At 61.3% G+C, this 18,276-nt stretch overlaps 1 protein-coding gene across 1 annotated transcript in view; it reads right to left on the reverse strand.

The window, feature by feature from the left end:
• Positions 1 to 13,259: 13,259 nt before the first annotated feature.
• The window catches only part of LRRN2 (leucine rich repeat neuronal 2), a 30,856-nt gene continuing 25,839 nt past the window's right edge, over positions 13,260 to 18,276 (reverse strand). Inside the window, exon 2 of the mRNA XM_054176537.1 lies at positions 13,260 to 15,645. Coding sequence (XP_054032512.1) covers positions 13,260 to 15,401 — 2,142 coding nt within the window. The 5' untranslated portion in view covers positions 15,402 to 15,645. The remainder of the gene's footprint in view (positions 15,646 to 18,276) is intronic.

Consider the following 18,276-nt stretch of genomic DNA (forward strand, 5'->3'; position numbering starts at 1 on the left):
AGCCTTCTGCTTGCAGCTCAGTGCTGTCAGCAGGGGTCTCACAACTGCTCCTGGAAGCAGACTCCTCTTGGAGAGACTTGGGCTGCTGGAGTGCTGCTCTCCAGCCGGTCAGACCCCTGGGCAGTGCCTTCTGAGGGAGGAATTCTGCATCCTGAGGGAAGAGAGAGGAGGGCTGGCAGGGAGGCTGGGTGGGAGGGAAGATGTTGGCCATGTGGGGAAGCCCAGGATCAGCTCTGCTGAGGGCACTGAGATGCTGTCTGGTTTCTGGGGAGGGGTTGTGGTTGTTGTTGTTCAGTGTGGGTTTGTTAACTGAGGTGAAGCTCTTCTGGCTCCCAGAGCTGACATCAAGTCCTGCCAGCCTGTTCCTCTGTGGCTGGCTGGGGTCCCAGAGCAGATGGCAGAGGAGCAGAGTCCCACCCCTGGTGGTTGGAGCTTTGGGTCTTGCACTTTGTTAGCTGTTGGAGCTTTACCTTTCTGGTGGTTCCTTTTTTCTCTCCCCCTGCTGCCTTGCACAGCCTTGCTGGAGCCTGCCCAGCCCCAGCTCAGCTCAGCTCAGCTCAGCTCAGCAGCTGCATTAAGGCAGAGCAGCTCCTGTGCATCTTTGGGGATGTTCTCACAGCTCCTCCCTGCCTCATCTCATCAAGCCAGGCCAGGCAGGAGATGCTTCACACTTCAGTGTGTGAAGTGGCTTTAAAGGCAGGATTTGGGGGGTGGGGAAGGACCATTCCTCTGAAGCCCTGATTGCTGCTGATTCATCTGTGGCCTCTGCTTGCTGTTGGTTTAGTTTCCATTTCCTCCACTGATTTGCTCTTCCCTGTGAGTCAGCTGCAGGTCCCCCAGCAGTTAGCTTGGCCTGCAGAGCTGGGCCGTGCTTGCTCTTCCAACTCAGCTACAATTTGCTGTCTCCAAGGGCTGGGATCCTGCTGGGATCCTGCTGGGATCCTGAGGCCCTGCTCTGAGATCCTTGCCTGGAGTGTGTTCAGATCTTCCTCAGCCTTCCCCTTCTGCAGGGCTTGGGGGAGAGCCTGCAGCACACAGTGGTGGCTGCAGAGCCTTCACCCCTGCTGCCTGTGGGCCCTCAGCACAGTGCAGAGCAAACCCTGCTCTGGCAGCCCCTCTGGAGTCCCCTCCCTCCTCTAGGAAGCAGAGCTGACCACAAGGGGAGCAGAGAAGGTGCAGCTCCTGCCTTGGTGCTTCCCTGGGCTGCTTCCCCCTTGCTCTCCACTCTCCTTGTGCTGCTTCAGCCTCAGCAGGTCAGAGGCTTGCAGCAGGAGGTCCTTGCAGGGGGTCCCAGCCAGGTCCCAGCTGGGGGTTCCTCTGCAGGGATCCCCCAGGAGCTGCTGCCCAGTCCCTGCCTGTCACTGCCTGAAGCCAGCTCCACTCTGTGCTTCCCCTGGGACTGTGGTTGTTGGTCTGAGACTCCTGTGGTTGGCTGTTGTGTACAGTTGCAATTGAAAAGCCTTGGAGGAGAGCAGAGTGATGCTGGGGGGTGGCTGGGGGGATTTTTGGTGCACTATGTAAAGTCCATGGGGGTCAATCCCCATGGAGAAGCTGACTTCCTGCTGCCTTGACTCAAGGGCTGCTCAGTTGCTGTTGATGCACTTTAGTCATGCTAAGACCCAGCAGCTTTCCTGCCTGGAATCACAGGAGGAAGGTCCTGCCAGCCATCTCCTTCCCTTGGTCCCAGCCAGCTCCTTCCCTTGGTCCCCAGCTAGCTCCTTCCCTTGGCCCCAGCTAGCTCCTTCCCTTGGTCCCCAGCTAGCTCCTTCCCTTGGCCCCAGCTAGCTCCTTCCCTTGGTCCCCAGCTAGCTCCTTCCCTTGGCCCCAGCTAGCTCCTTCCCTTGGTCCCCAGCTAGCTCCTTCCCTTGGTCCCCAGCTAGCTCCTTCCCTTGGTCCCCAGCTAGCTCCTTCCCTTGGTCCCCAGCTAGCTCCTTCCCTTGGTCCCCAGCTAGCTCCTTCCCTTGGTCCCCAGCTAGCTCCTTCCCTTGGTCCCCAGCTAGCTCCTTCCCTTGGTCCCAGCTAGCTCCTTCCCTTGGTCCCAGCCAGCTCCTTCCCTTGGTCCCCAGCCATCTCCTTCCCTTGGTCCCAGCCATCTCCTTCCCTTGGTCCCAGGTAGATTCCTTCCCTTGGTCCCAGGTAGATTCCTTCCCTTGGTCCCAGGTAGATTCCTTCCCTTGGTCCCAGGTAGATTCCTTCCCTTGTTCCCAGCCATCTCCTTCCCTTGGTCCCAGCTAGATTCCTTCCCTTGGTCCCAGCCAGCTCCTTCCCTTGGTCCCAGCTAGCTCCTTCCCTTGGTCCCAGCCAGCTCCTTCCCTTGGTGCCAGCTAGCTCCTTCCCTTGGTCCCAGCCAGCTCCTTCCCTTGGTCCCAGCTAGCTCCTTCCCTTGGTCCCCAGCTAGCTCCTTCCCTTGGTCCCAGCTAGCTCCTTCCCTTGGTCCCCAGCTAGCTCCTTCCCTTGGTCCCAGCTAGCTCCTTCCCTTGGTCCCAGCTAGCTCCTTCCCTTGGTCCCAGGTAGATTCCTTCCCTTGGTCCCAGGTAGATTCCTTCCCTTGGTCCCAGCCATCTCCTTCCCTTGGTCCCAGGTAGATTCCTTCCCTTGGTCCCAGCCATCTCCTTCCCTTGGCCCCAGCCATCTCCTTCCCTTGGTCCCAGGCAGGTTCCTGCCCCTCAGTGCAGGCTCCTTTGGAAGATCCCAGTGGGAAGGTGATGCCAGGAGGAACCTGGGCACTGCTCTGCATCTGTCCCTGGGCTGGGCAAGGAGCTCCCTGGATCCTGAGCACGCCCTGGGGCCCCCAGCAGGCAGGGCCAGGATGCTTGCAAGGGAGGTGCTGGGAGGGTGGTCTGTGGGGGGCAGGCCCCACAGCTGAGGGGAGGGTTCCAGGGGATGCCTTTGGCACAGCTGCAGAAGCACAAACGACCTTCAGGCGGTGATGTCTCTGCCCTGGCTGGCAGCCCACACTGCCTGGGGTTTTCCTTGCTCCTTTGCAGCTCCTGCCACAGGCTGGCTCCCACAGCTTGCTCTGAGCCCCTTCCTGTGCCTGCAGCTCTGCTCTCTGGGCTGCTTTGCCCTGCCAGCAGGCACTTGCTGTGGGGCCATCCCCCTCCCAGGGGCTCTGTCTCCTTCCAGACCACCCCAGCTGAGCTGAGCTTAAGCCTGTGGGGAGAGGTCTGAGAAGATCCTTGGGAGGCAAGCGAGAAGCTGTTGTACCTCTAGCCAAGAGCAAAGGCTTTGCTGTTCTGGGAAGAGCAATTTCCTGCTGGCTCTTCCTCCCCAGCCTCCTTCCCTGCAGCATCTTCTTCCCAGATGGATTTCCACCCCCCCAGCCCCCACAGCCACTGCAGCACCGAGCCAGGAGGCTGTTTGCCAGGCAGCCTCTGTGTGTTTGCACTACTTGAACCCCCAAGGTAAGGAGCCCAGGGGGTGATGGACCCCACTGTGCCCCCTGCCCCTGAAGTGAATTAAACTCAGCATCTTCTCTGACCCCCCTCCCAGCTTGGTCCTTTCATTTGGGTTGGGTTTCAGGGGAGAGCCTTTCAGGAAGGGCTTCTGACCACTTCAGCAGCCTGAGATCTGCCTGCTTCCCCTCTCCCCTCCCAGGAGGAGTCTGCCTTGCAGTTGGGAATGGAGCCTGCAGCCCCCCAGGGTTTGTGTTTGCAGCTTCACCTCCTGCCCCAGCCTGGCTCTGGCTGCTTTGAAGCTGCTTCCCCACTCCTCTTGCCATCAGGTTCCCAGGATGTCCAACCACCTTCTGTCCCAGGATCCCAGCCTGCAGGGGTGGGAAGGGACCCCTGGGGCTCACCCAGTCCAGCCCCAGCCTGCTGGGGTGGGAAGGGACCCCTGGGGCTCAGCCAGTCCAGCCCCAGCCTGCAGGGGTGGGAAGGGACCCCTGGGGCTCACCCAGTCCAGCCCCAGCCTGCAGGGGTGGGAAGGGACCCCTGGGGCTCACCCAGTCCAGCCCCAGCCTGCAGGGGCAGGGCAGGGGGGGATGGGGCAGGGCAGGGGGGGATGGTTCAGCAGCAGGATCTGGGGCAGGGCCATGTCTGCAGCTAGCTGTGAGCGTGGGCACAGCTTCACAAGCTGCAGCTCTTTGGGGGGTGCTGTGCAGACCTTGTTCCCCTCAGTAGCTCAGTCCCAGCAGGCAGGATGCCTCAGCAAGCTGCTGTGATGTTCTCCCTGCTTGCCAGCAGCAGAGAGGAGGGCAGCCCCCACTGCCAGGCAGCCCCTCCTGCTCTGCCTGCTTTGCTCTCTGCTGGGAGCAAGCAGAACTCTCCTCAGCCCTGGGCTCTCCTCCTTCCCTCGGGGCCTTGTTGGCTGATTTGGAGGTTCTGCTCATTCCTAGAAAGCAAACATGGAGCCAGGCCTTACAGTGATGGGAAGAAGCCCCAACCAGTGCCTCCCTAGCTGAAAATCCAAGGGCAGAAGCACTGCCATGGAGCTTCTGTGCCAGGGAAGAGGAGAGAGACCTCAGGGCAGCTTCTCTGTGGCTCACTGCTGGCTCTGTCCCCCCCAGGGCAGCTTCTCAGTCAGGGAACCACAGAATGGTTGGGTTGGAAAGGACCTCAAAGCTCATCCAGTTCCAACCCCCTGCCATGGGCAGGGACACCTCCCACCAGCCCAGGCTGCTCAGGGCCTCATCCAGCCTGGCCCTGAGCACCTCCAGGGAGGGAACAGCCACAGCCTCCCTGGGCAGCCTGTGCCAGGCTCTCCCCTCCCTCGCTGGGAAGAATCTCTTCCTCATCTCCAGTCTCAATCTCTTCTTCCACCTCAAATCCATTCTCCCTCATCCTGGCACTCCCAGCCCTTGTCAAGAGCCCCTCCCCAGCTCTCCTGCAGCTCCTTCAGGTGCTGGAAGGCTGCTCTGAGGTCTCCCTGGAGCCTTCTCCTGTGGGACTCGATGAGCTTTCAAGTTCCTTTCCCAGCCACTGGGGTTCTCTGGGCCCAGCTCCCCCAGGCTGTACCAGAGGCTTTCCCCCTGCGTGGTGCTGAGCTGCTCCCTCAGCTGCCAACCTTCTGCAGCCTCCCATTGCTTTCTGCCTTGCCCATCCCCTCTGCAGGGTCCCAGGCTCAGCCCTGGGTGATGCCAGGGCAGAGAGGCAGTGCCAGCTGCATTCCCCTCAGCTGTGCTCAGCTGCCTGCAGGGGGGGGAGGGAAGGAGCTGCCTCCTGCCCTTGCTGCAGGGGATGTTTTATTCATCCCCTCAGTGACTTTGTCTGGGTTTAATGTTCCATAGGTGCCAGCTCCATCTCCCCATCTTCTCCCTCTCCTCCCCTCCCCCCTAACCTTGTTTGTGTAATTACTGCACCCAAATGAAATATTTACTGGAGAGCCTCCCACTTCCCTTCTCCTCTCCATCAAAGATTTAGCAGGTGGGTAGCAGCACTTCTGCAAGGCCACCGAGGAGGGGGGGCCCTGGCTCAAGTGCTTCCCTAGCACAGTTCAGCAGAAGACAGCAGCAAGGAGCTGTAAGCCACAGCAGCAAGGAGCTGTAAGCCACAGCAGCAAGGAGCTGTAAGCCACAGCAGCACCCAGCCTGGCTTCACCCCTGGGGGGCTGAGCCTGAAAGCAGCAGGCTCTGAGGAGCAGCATGAGTCGGTGTGGGGTTCAGGAAGGGGTTTCCAGCTCCCCCTTGGTGCTGGGGGAGCTTTGGAAGGGGCTTGGGGACAGCTCTGCTGCTGGGCAGCGCTCCCCACCCCAGCTCTGGGCTGTGAGAGAGAGAGGGGCAGGCAGAGGTGGTGCCCAGCCTTGGGGCAGCTGGCTGCAGGAGGAGTGGAAAGGAGGCTTCTCCCAGCACCCTGCTGGAGCATTTATAATCAAAGCAACTTTTGGAAGCTCAGTGTTTTCCTGGGAGGGTTGCAGAGGGTAATCCATGCTCCCAGCAGCCTGCCTGCCCTGGGAGCAAAGCCTGAGCTCTTCAGGAGTGATGAACTTTTTCCTGCTGGCTCCCTCCAGGGAGCTCTTCCATGCTGGCTGGAGACTTCATCAGGGGACCTCAGGCTGTGACCTCAAAACTGGAGGGGGAAAGGTGAGAGGGGAGCAGGCAGGGCCATGAAGAGGGAGCCAAAGCAGCAGGCAGGAGCTGCACAGCAGTCCATAGAGCTGTGGGATGGGTTGGGCTGGAAGGGACCTTCGAGAGCAGCCAGCTCCAAGGCCCTGCCACGGGCAGGGACACCTCCCACCGGCCCAGGCTGCTCAAGGTCCTGTCCAACCTGGTCCTCTTCCAACTGCCCAAGTCAAGAACAGCCCTGCAGATGGCTTGGCCAGGCAGGGGAAGGGGAACCAAGGCTGGGAAGAGAGCTGAGCTCCCCCAGACGCTGCCCAGCAGAGAGGGAAAGGAAGAGCTGCAAGCAGCCAGGCAGAGCTGTGAGAGCAGGCAGTGGTCAGAGCTTTCCTAGCCACAGAACGCTCCACACTGACCTTGTGCCACTTCTCCTGCCCTGCTGCTTCCCATCAGCCTGCTTTTAGCCTCAACTGCCCACTTGAAGGCAGCTGAATTCCTTGCCTGGGGCCAGCCGGGCTGCTCGGGCTGGGGGCAGGAGCTGCTGCAGCTCCCAGAGGCAGGGAAAGGCAAGGGGGGAAGTAAATGAGCTGCAATCATTGCTCCTCCCTGGCTCCTGCCTTGGCTTCAACCTCCTTTCTTTGCTGACTCTGAGATGGAAAGGGCAAAGTAGCTTTGATCTCCTGACCCACAGCCGTGCTTGGAAGGCACTGAAGACCATGAACCACTGAAGTGGTTCCCTGCCTCAGTTTCCCCACTGGTAAATGAGTGGCAAAGGAGGGAGAGGGAGCAGTGCTGAAGCATTTAGGAGCTGAGCTGCTTCCCCTGGAGCTCGACAGGGGAGAGTTCCCTCAAGGCCTGGAGAGCTGCAGCTCCTCCATCCTGCTGGCATCATGCATATGGATGGCAGGGCTGGCACTGCCCAGGGAGGTTGGGTGCTTCAATATCCATCATCCCAGAGGAGGTGCTGCAGAGAGCAGGAGGAGGAGGAGGAGAGCTTTGCTTTGATTCTCTACCATAAACTCATCAATCCCTTCCTGCCATGCTCCTCCCAGAGCCTGACAACCTTAGGTGCAGGCAGGGAGGAGGGCAGGCAGCCCTCTGGTGGGTGCTGGGGACGGGGGACAGCTGCAGGGTGGGGGCCCTGGGTGGGTGCAAGGGCTCTGGGGGAAAGAAGGGACACAGTGGTGGAGCCACTCCAAGAATCAGGTTTATTAGGTGCTTAAAATAGAGCCTGGCACACAATGTTCTCAGCTGGCTTTGTCAGGAGAAGCTCAGTTGCATATGAGATCCACAATGCTGCTTGCACTGAGAAAGAGGAGGAGGAGGAGGGGGAGGAGGAGGGGGAGAGGGCAGGTGAAGCAGAGAGGAGAAGTTTTGCTGCTCCCCTCCAGGTCAAGGCAATAATAATCATCCCCCAAAAAAGAGGAGAACTGAAACTTGCTGAACAGCCCCAGGAGAGTGGTTGCTGGGGCAGGAGCCAGTGCCTGGGGGTGAGGCCTGATGGAGAAGCTTTGCCCAGCCCTTGACATCCCAGATGCTTGGAGAGGGAAGACTGGGAGGTGATGGAGGCCACCCCCTGCTCACTGCCCCTGCCCCACCAAGCTCCCCTCCTGCCCCCAGCACCCCTGAGCTCAGCTGGAAGCAGCCAGGAGGGCTGCCCAGGTGCTGCTGACAGTCTCATGGCCTTGAGGCATTTGGGAGCCTCTTGCCAAGAGCAGCTCTTGGAGAGCTGCAGCCCTGCCTGGTGCTCAGAAGTGAAGGCTGCTCCCTGCCTGCTGCTGCTCCCTGCCTGCTGCTGCTGCTCCCTGCCTGCTGCTCCCTGCCTCCTGCTGCTCCCTGCTGCTGCTGCTCCCTGCCTGCTGCTCCCTGCTGCTGCTGCTCCCTGCCTGCTGCTCCCTGCCTGCTGCTGCTCCCTGCCTGCTGCTGCTCCCTGCCTCCTGCTGCTCCCTGCCTGCTGCTGCTCCCTGCCTGCTGCTGCTCCCTGCCTCCTGCTGCTGCTCCCTGCCTGCTGCTGCTGCTCCCTGCCTGCTGCTCCCTGCCTGCTGCTCCCTGCCTCCTGCTGCTCCCTGCTGCTGCTGCTCCCTGCCTGCTGCTCCCTGCTGCTGCTGCTCCCTGCCTGCTGCTGCTCCCTGCCTGCTGCTCCCTGCCTGCTGCTGCTCCCTGCCTGCTGCTCCCTGCCTGCTGCTGCTGCTCCCTGCCTGCTGCTGCTGCTCCCTGCCTGCTGCTGCTCCCTGCCTGCTGCTGCTGCTCCCTGCCTGCTGCTGCTCCCTGCCTGCTGCTGCTGCTCCCTGCCTGCTGCTGCTCCCTGCCTGCTGCTGCTCCCTGCCTCCTGCTGCTGCTGAAGCTGCTTCAGTGCTTAATGAGCTCTGATGCTTCAAGCACTCAAACCACCTCCTGCCTCCCATTTGAGTTGCCCTGCTTCTTGCCATGCCTTTGGGGGGCAGATTAGAGACCCTTCTAGTCCAGAGCATCCTGGGGCAGAGTCTCCTTTCCCCCTTTCTGGAGCAGCTCTGGTCCCTTCCACATCCTCTCTGTCTGCCTCAGCACCCAGGCTCTGCTCCCCCTCAAAGGGAGCTGGAGATGCAATCAGATTTTGCTGTACCCCATCCTCAGTTCATGGCACCCCCAAAATAAACCCAGCAGACCCTCCCCAGGGGCAGAATCCAGTCCCCAGGGGCAGAATCCAGCCCCCAGGCAGGGTTGAGCTGCAAGCCCCTATCACAAGCCCTGCAAAATCTGCAGCTGCTGTAGTTCCTCTCACTCCAAGGACACTGAGGGCCTGGAGCAGGTCCAGAGAAGGGCAACCAAGCTTGGGAAGGGTCTGGAGAGCAGCTGAGGGAGCTGGGGGTGTTCAGCCTGGAGAGGAGGAGGCTCAGGAGAGACCTCCTTGCTCTCTGCAGCTCTGAGAGGAGGCTGGAGCCAGGTGGGGGTTGGGCTCTTCTCCCAAGGAACAAGTGAGAGGATGAGAGGAAATGGCCCCAGGTGGTGCCAGGGGAGGCTTAGGTTGGACATTAGAAGAAATTTCTTCCCTGAAAGGGTTCTCCAAGCCTGGCCCAGGCTGCCCAGGGAGGGTGACTGAATCCCCAGCCCTGGAGGTGTTGAAAAGCTGCAGAGATGTGGTGCTGAGGGCCAGGGTTTGGCCCCAGCCTTGGCATAGCTGGAGAATGGTTGGGCTGGGTGCTCCTAAAGGGCAACCAAAACCACTCTGTGCTGGGACCTTACAGCCCTGGGTGCCAGGGGGCAGTGCTGGGGAGGAGCTGCCCACAGCTGCCCCAGCTCCATGGCCAGGCTGGGGCAGAGGGAATGGCTCCTGGAGCACTCCTGCCCAGGCCAAGCTGCTCACTGCTCTGAGAGTGAAGAGCAGCAGTGGGGGTGAGGCACCTGCACTGCTCCCAGCTGATGTCCTCAGGGCAAGACAGAGAGGACAAAGCTCCTGTTTGGGGGGGGGGTCGTGGGGGGGATTTAGCCACCAAGCCTCGGGGGGAGCCCTGGGGATGCTGGGTGCTGAGGCAACAAGTCCTGCAGTGCTGCTGCCTCCCTGGATGCCCCACACTGAGCTCCTCAGAGCCCTCTGCTTTCAGAGGCAATCAAATTAATTGGCTCTGTCTTGCATTTCAATCTCTGCTTTGCCAGCATCCCCTGGAGATGTGAGCAGGCAGCTCAGGCAGCAGCTGAACCCTCACCTCCCAGCCCAGCCTGGAGGCAGCAGCCACAACAGCAGGCATCAAAGCAGCTTTTGCCTCTACACCTGCAGCTTTCCAGCCCTTAAGGGCCTTGGTCCTTGCTCTGGTGGCAGCTGCTGGAGGTTTCTCTTTTGCAGGGGGCACGGGGTGGGGGGTGGGAAGGTGCAGGTGGTACCTGGCTGGCTGGGGCTCAGCCTGTGCATGGCCTTGGGATGAGCAGCATTGAACCAGGGAGGTGTTTGCATGGGGGTGGGGGGGGGTGGGGAAATGAGTTCTCAGCAGCTATTTCCACTCCAAATTAACCAAACCATGGGGAACAGATTTTGCCTTCCAGTTCCCCCTCTGGACAGAAGGCAGAGGACCAGGGCTGCAGACACCAGGGCAGTGCCAGGGCTGCAGACACCAGGGCAGGATCAGGGCTGCAGACACCAGGGCAGGGCCAGGGCTGCAGACACCAGGGCAGGACCAGGGCTGCAGACACCAGGGCAGGGCCAGGGCTGCAGACACCAGGGCAGGACCAGGGCTGCAGACACCAGGGCAGGATCAGGGCTGCAGACACCAGAGCAGGATCAGGGCTGCAGACACCAGAGCAGGACCAGGGCTGCAGACACCAGGGCAGTGCCAGGGCTGCAGACACCAGGGCAGTGCCAGGGCTGCAGACACCAGGGCAGGGCCAGGGCTGCAGACACCAGGGCAGGATCAGGGCTGCAGACACCAGGGCAGGACCAGGGCTGCAGACACCAGGGCAGTGCCAGGGCTGCAGACACCAGGGCAGGGCCAGGGCTGCAGACACCAGGGCAGGATCAGGGCTGCAGACACCAGGGCAGGACCAGGGCTGCAGACACCAGGGCAGGGCCAGGGCTGCAGACACCAGGGCAGGACCAGGGCTGCAGACACCAGGGCAGGATCAGGGCTGCAGACACCAGAGCAGGATCAGGGCTGCAGACACCAGAGCAGGACCAGGGCTGCAGACACCAGGGCAGTGCCAGGGCTGCAGACACCAGAGCAGGACCAGGGCTGCAGACACCAGGGCAGGGCCAGGGCTGCAGACACCAGGGCAGGATCAGGGCTGCAGACACCAGGGCAGGACCAGGGCTGCAGACACCAGGGCAGGGCCAGGGCTGCAGGCACCAGGGCAGGGCCAGGGCTGCAGACACCAGGGCAGTGCCAGGGCTGCAGACACCAGGGCAGGGCCAGGGCTGCAGACACCAGAGCAGGATCAGGGCTGCAGACACCAGGGCAGGGCCAGGGCTGCAGACACCAGGGCAGTGCCAGGGCTGCAGACACCAGGGCAGGATCAGGGCTGCAGACACCAGGGCAGGGCCAGGGCTCCAAGCCCAGCGCTCAGAGGGGATCATGACTCTAATTCAGCGAAGTGTTGAAGCCTTCCTTTGGCTTTCAGCTTCTGCTTTCACTTTCAGCTTGTGCGCAGGGCCCCTGGAGCTCTCTCCAGGGTCTGAACACATGCTGGAGTGGTGATGGTGCATGGAACAGGGCCCAGGGAGAGCCATTCCCCTCCACAACCATCACCCAGCAAAGGCACAGCAGCACTTCTGTGTGCCTGGCTGAGCATGGAGCTTATCCTGTGGGGAACCTCCTTTCCTCCCCCCTCCTTTTCCCCCTCCTCCTTTTTTTTCCCTCCTCCTTTTTTCCCCTCCTCATTTTTTCCCCTTCTCCTTTTTTCCCTCCTGATTTTTCCCCTCCTCTTTTCCCTCTCCTTTTCCTCCCCCTCCTTTTTTCCCCTCCTTTTTTCCCCTCCTTTTTTCCCCTCCTTTTTTCCCCTCCTTTTTTCCCCTCCTTTTTTCCCCTCCTTTTTTCCCCTCCTTTTTCCCCCTCCTTTTTCCCCCTCCTTTTTCCCCCTCCTTTTTCCCCCTCCTTTTTCCCCCTCCTTTTTCCCCCTCCTTTTTCCCCCTCCTTTTTCCCCCTCCTTTTTCCCCCTCCTTTTTCCCCCTCCTTTTTCCTCTCCTCCTTTTCCCCTCTTTCCCCCCTTTCCCCTCCTGTTTTTCCCCTCCTTTTCTCCCCTCCTGTTTTTTCCCTCTTTTCCTCTCCTGATATTTTTCCTTCCTTTTTCCCCTCCTGATTTTTCCCCTCCTGATTTTTTCCCTCCTGATTTCCCCCTCCTCCTTTTTCTCCTCCTACTTTTTCCCTCTTTTCCCCTCCTGATTTTTCCCCCTTTCCCCCCCCTTCTTTTCCCCTCCTGATTTCCCCCTCATCCTTTTTCCCCTCCTACTTTTTCCCTCTTTTCCCCTCCTGATTTTTCCCCTCCTGTTTTTCCCCTCCTTTATCCCTCCTGTTTTTACCTCCTCCTTTTTCCCCCTCCTGTTTTTCCCTCCTCCTTTTTCCCCCTCCTCTTCCCCCCCCCTTCTTTTTTTTCCTCCCCCTTTTTCCTCCTCTTTTCCCCCCCCTTTTGTCTTTTTCCTGTCTTTTTTCCCAGTACAAATCCCAGACCTTCCTCCCTGCCTTCCATTCATCCTCTCTTTGTTTCTTTGCTTTTTCCTTTGCAAGACAGCCTGGGGATGACCTCTGCAGCCTCCAGGATCCAACCAGCCCCAGGAGCAGGCAGGCAGGCAGGCAGGCAGCCCCACGGGGATGCCCCTGAGGGGACTTCAACATTTCCATTCTTTACCCAATTTTAAACCAATTTCTTCTTCTTTTAACCCAATTTTAACCTTCCCCCTCTGCTTCCCTCCAGCCAACAGCAGTCAGCAAACAATGGGGCAGGAGGAAGGTGCAGGGGGAGGGGGGGAGGGGGGGGGTGGGTTTGGGGCTGATTGAGTGCTCAAAAGAAACAAAAAAAACCCCAAAACACCCCCAAAAAAGAACCAAGAGGGAAAGGTTTTGTTTTCCTTTGTATTTCCAAGCCAGGGAGTGTCCAGCACAGGAGGTGACACTGCTGGGGGAGGGGAGGGGGGAGTCTGATGGTGCCAGGGGGAGGTGGGGAAGGGGTGATCTGCTTTATATGGCTCTTGGACCACCCAGGGCATTGTGCCCCTTGCCTGGGCTGCCCAGGGGCTGCTTCTGTGGGAGCCATGCCCAGGGATCCTGACCCAGCCCAGGGATCCTGACCCAGCCCAGGGACCCTGACCCTGCCCAGGGATCCTGACCCTGCCCAGGGATCCAGACCCAGCCCAGGGATCCAGACCCAGCCCAGGGATCCAGACCCTGCCCAGGGATCCTGACCCAGCCCAGGGATCCTGACCCAGCCCAGGGATCCAGACCCAGCCCAGGGATCCTGACCCAGCCCAGGGATCCTGACCCAGCCCAGGGATCCTGACCCTGCCCAGGGATCCAGACCCTGCCCAGGGATCCAGGCCCTGCCAGGACCATGAAGGAGGCTCCTCAAGCCCCATGGCCAGCTCTGCTCCTCTCCATCTGCCACAGCTCTTCGCCTCTTGGCCAAGTCCATCCCATTCCTTCTCTTCCTGTGTGTGTTCAGTTTGTGGAGCTGAGGGTTGGGGGTTTTTGCTTTTTGTTTTGTTTTGTATTTGGTAAAAAATAGTTTCTCCCTCCCCACCCCCACCCCCACCCCACTCCACACCCCCCACAGCCCACTCCACGCTCAGCTCCCCCCTCCCCCCTCAGCAGTCTGGGGGCGCTGCTTGCACCTCCACGGCCAGGAGCTGCCCCCCAGGCTGTCCCCGAGCCCAGGGCTGGGTGAGGGGTGGGTAGATCACCCTCAGGGCTGTGGCAGCCCCCAGCAGCTCCCTCCTGGGCTCGGCCCCGAGGCCGCGGCGAGCCCCGAGGCCGGCAGCCAGGAGCAGGAGGCAGAGGCCCAGGGCGGCCAGGAGGCTCTGCCTGCCCTCCAGGAGCCGGGAGCGGGGGGCAGCCTCTTTAGTCCTGGCGCTGGTGCAAACCACCTCGGTCTGCAAGTCTGCAAAGGCTACGTGCAGGCAGGCCCAGTACTCCGTGCCGGGGTGCAGCCTGGTGACGTTGTACGTGTGGGTCCCCGAGGGCAGCCTGGCCACGCCGGCGGCCCCCGAGGCGGAGCCGAGCGAGAAGCTGGACCAGGTGAGGTTGGAGGAGACGGCGTTGAGCTGCGGCTTCCAAGCCAGCAGGAGGCGGTAGGGCTGGGCGTCCACCACCGCCAGCTCCAGGCCGGCCCGGCCCAGGGGGAAGGAGTGGTTGACCCTCAGGCTGACGCTCTTGGTGTCCGCCCCCAGGAGGTTGTGAGCCACGCAGGTGTAGAGCCCGGCCTGGGCGGCGGACGCCCCGCGGATCTCCAGCGTCCCCTCGGGGTGCACCTTGTAGGAGCCCTCCCCGGCGTCGGGCAGCAGCTTCTCCCCGGCGGGGCTCACCCAGTAGATCTCCGGCTGGGGCTCGGCCAGCGCCCGGCAGTGCAGGGCGACGTCCTCCCCGTCCGCCACCTCCAGGCGGGAGGGGAAGCTGCTGGCGGAGATGAGGGGCAGGCAGCTGTCGGTCATCTCTCGGAAGGGCACCTCCCGCAGGTGCCTGCGCCGCAGGTCGGGCGGCTCGGCGCAGAGGGTGGACTGCGGCTCGATGAAGCGGACGCGGCGCCGGCCGCCCCCCACCCAGCGCAGGACGCAGTCGCAGCGGATGGGGTTGCCGTGGATGCTGATCTCCTGCAGCCCGGGCAGGGCCTCCACCGTCTGCTCGTGCAAGGCACTTAGGGCGTTGTTGTTGAGCATCAGGGTTTCCAGCCGGGGCAGGCGGTGGAAGGCGTTGGGGTGGATGAAGGACAGCTTGGGGTTGTTGGTCACGTCCAGCTTGGTCAGCTCGGGCAGGTTGAGCAGGGCGAACTGGTCGATGGACACCAGCTCCTCCATGTTGTTCAGCCCCAGCTCCTTCAGGTGCAGCATGTTGGTGAAGTCGCTCTGCTTCACCCTCTGCAGGGGGTTCTTGTTCAGGTCCAGGAACTTGAGGCCGGGCACCTGCTGCAGGGCCTGCTTGGGCACCTCCACCAGCTTGTTGTCGTAGAAGGAGAGGCTCTCCAGGCTCCTCAGCCCCTCCAGCGCGTAGGCAGAGATCTCCCGCAGGTGCATCCCGGCCAGCACCAAGCTCCTCAGGTTCGACAGGGGCCTGAAATTCATGTCCAGGATGGCATCCACCCTGTTGCCCCCGATCATGAGGATCTCCAGGCTGGGCAGCATCTGGAACCAGCGGCTGTCCACCGTCCTCAGCAGGTTGGAGTTGAGGTGGAGGCGCAGGAGGCTGCCCAGGCCGGCGAAGGCGCGGGGCGCGATGCGGCGCAGCCGGTTGTGGTTCAGGTAGAGCTCCTGCAGGCTGCCCAGCCCGGGGAAGCTGCCGTCGGGCAGCTCGGAGAGCTGATTCTCCTCCAGGTGCAGGCTGAGCAGCTGGGGCAGGCTCCTCAGCCCCAGGTCCCAGACGTCGGAGAAGCTGTTCTGCGACAGGTCCAGCTCGGAGAGGTTGCGCAGGGCGCTCAGCTCGCTCTGCTCCAGCCTGCCGATGTTGTTGCTCTGCAGCAGCAGGGTCTGGGTCCCCTCTGGGAGGTCTTCTGGCACGGCAGAGAGGAAGAGGTCATTGCAGTCCACGGTGGCAGCCTCCCTGTAGACGGAGCGGGGGCTGTACCAGGGCCGGATCTGGCAGAAGCACTGCGGAGGGCATTTGACCTTCCAGGGCACGATGGGGACGGCGGCGGCGGCGGCTGCCACGCAGAGCAGGAGCCAGCTGGGCTGGAAGTGTCTCATCTTGGGCTGGTGGCACCAGCTTCCTCCTGGGCGCCAGAGGTTCACAGGACGCATCCGGAGCAGGGACCGCGGGGGCAGCCGGCTGGGGACGGCAGCCGGGGGACGAGATGCTCCATGCGAGCTCCTGGCGCCGCTCAGTCCCTGCTGCCGGTCGTCCTGCTGGGCCCCCGTCCCCGAGGGCACATCACCCCCTGGCCGGGCCTGGCGCCTTCAGGCAGAGCCTTGCTTCCTCTTCCTCCCCAGGTGATTCATTTTGGCACTCGGCTGCATCCTGTGGGCTTCCTCCTCGAGGTCATTCCTGGAAGAGGCCAAACAGCCACCGGGGTCAGAGCAGACCTCAGGCAAGCGGCGAAGAAGCATCAGAGAGACCAAGCCCCGTGCGTGGGACCCACCCCCAGCACCCTGCCCAGCCTGCAGGGGCTGTGTTTTACACCCACAGCACTGCCTGTGCCCTCCCAGCCCAGAGGCTTCCAGTGTGGTCACCCCACAGGTGCTCTGCCCAGGGCCACCAGCAGCCCACGGACCAGAGGCTTTCCCCTCAGCAGAGCCAGAGACGCAGGGGAGGGGAAGAGGAAGCCTCCAAGGCTCCACTGGGACAACCAAACAGATATCCAAAGGGGTTTTATATCCAAGGGTGTTTAAAAGCCCCTTGGATGAGGAGCTGAGGGCTGTGGTCTGAGAGCTGTGTAGAGGAGATGCTAGGTTATGGCTGGACTTGGTGATTTCCCCTCCACGATCAGCTCACCCCCCAAGCCCAGCTGCTTTTCAAGCACTGGCCCAAGGTGGGGGCAATAAACCCTCACTGGGCTCCTTAGAAGCTCCTTAACCCCCTCCATACTGGGTGCAGCCCTTGCCTTACCCCCTTGCCTCACCTAAGGAGGATGGGACTGCTGGGGGGGGTTGGTGAGTGGTTTGGGTGTGACTCCCCTCCAGCACCTCCCTGCCCCTCTCCCCATCCTGCTGTGGGGTTTGGGGGGGGGGCTGAAGCCAGCCACCACCTTCCCACTGGAAGTTTTTGATGTGCCACAGCTCTCCTGACCTAAGCTGACACAAATCAAACCAAGCCCCAAAGCTCCTCCAGTCTTAAAAGGCTCTGCCACAGCAGGAGGGAGAAAAACCAAACCCAAGCCCCAAGAACATGAAAAAGCAGCCGGAGAGGGGAAAGAAGAAGCTTCTCTCCCAGCAGCTCTGTGTTCTCCTCTGTTCTCCTCGTAAAGAGCTTCCAGCCAAGGTTTGTTCAGCGTTGGCTCCTCCAAGCCTGGCTCCAGAATTGATCCCACACATTTCCCTCTCTGCCCGCAGGGAGGGCATTGCCTTTTCACACCAGCTCCTGGAGGAGCAGCAGGACAGAAAGAGGGAAGCTGCATTGATTTCTGCAGCCCTCTGCTGGCCCCACAGCTTGCTCTGTAAGTGCACAGCCAGTGCTGGGGCTGTCAATCTCTCTGGCCACTAAAGCACCTGAGAGCCTTCTCTCCTTGAAAGAAGAATGAGGAGGAATGGAGGTTTTGGCTGTGGGTTTCCTCCCCTCCCCTCTCCTCTCCCCCCTCCCCCCTTTTATTTCCTTAAAGCACTTGGCCTCCAATCCTCCTCTTGTGTCCTTGCTTCCCTTGTTTCCCTCTCCTTGCTTCCAACCCTTCTCCTCCTCCTCTTCTTCTTCCTTCAAACCAGGGAAGCCTCCCCAGTGCTGCTGCAGGCTGGAACCTCCACAGGGTTTGTGTCTTGCCCAGCACAGGGCAGCATTCATGGAACTGTTTGGGGTGGGAAAGGCATCAAAGAGCAGCTCCAGCTCTGCCCCCAGCGCCTCCGTGGCCACCAAACCCTGGCCCCAAGTGCCATGGCCACAACTTTCTTGAACACCTCCAGGGCTGGGGACTCCACCACCTCCCTGGGCAGCCTGTGCCAGCCCCTGGCCACTCTTGCAGCAAAGGAGTTCTTCCTGATCTCCAACCTGACCCTCCCCTGGCACAGCTTCAGGCCAGTTCCTCTCCTTCCATCACCTGACACTAAAGCAGGAGAGTCCAACCCCCACCTGGCTCCAGCCTCCTCTCAGGGAGCAATGAGGTCTCCCTCAGCCTCCTCTTCTCCAGGCTGATCAACTTCAGCTCCCTCAGCCTGGGAGCTGTCACCCTGGGCAAGCTGCTGGGAGTGCCCTGCTGGAGCAGGGAGGTTGACCTGGATGATCTCCAGAGGTTCCTTACAGCCCTCCCCATGCTGGACTCTGTGATCCTGGGGTCAATTGCCCTTGTGATTCACACACCCCCCACCCCCAGCTCCCACCCAACCCCCTCCCCACCTTCCCAGCAGCACCCAAGCCCTGCCCCAGAGCCTCAGGCTCAGGATGCAGAACGAGAGCAGAGCTGAGAGGGCTGGGATTTGAGGCTAACAAATAGAGAGATCAGGCTGGAGACGTGGCTGGGGTTGGGAGGCTAAGTGGTGTCTCCCAGGGAGCCCAGATCTCATCTCCTCTCCCAGACAGGCTGATTTGCTGCCTTTGCAGGCACAGGCAGGTTGCAGCCTCTGTGAAACCAGAGAGAGGGAAGGGAGCAGCAAGGGGGAGCAGGGATGTGGCTTGCTGGAAGGTCTGCTGGGGGCTGGGACCCTCTCCACGGCCAGGCTGGGCTCCAGCAAGGCCATGAGCCCCCCACTCCCTGCCAGCACCAGCAGCTCCCAGCTGCTGTTTTGGGCTCTTTCCTGGGTGTGGGCTGGGGCACAGTGACAGCCAGGGGCTGGGTGACATCTCTCCTCAGGCTTTATTTTCACCCCCAAGTGTGGAGCTGAGGGGTAAAAACATTTCCTGCAGCATCCCTCAGCACTGGCAAACGGAAACCGTCCCCAGTTTGCCTTTTCCCCCCCTCCAAGCCCAACCCCTCCAGGGATGGGGACTCCACCACTGCCCTGAGCAGCCTGGGCCAGGCCCTGAGAACCCTTC

This window comes from Dryobates pubescens, chromosome 35, assembly GCF_014839835.1.
Source record: "Dryobates pubescens isolate bDryPub1 chromosome 35, bDryPub1.pri, whole genome shotgun sequence".
NCBI lineage: Eukaryota > Metazoa > Chordata > Aves > Piciformes > Picidae > Dryobates > Dryobates pubescens.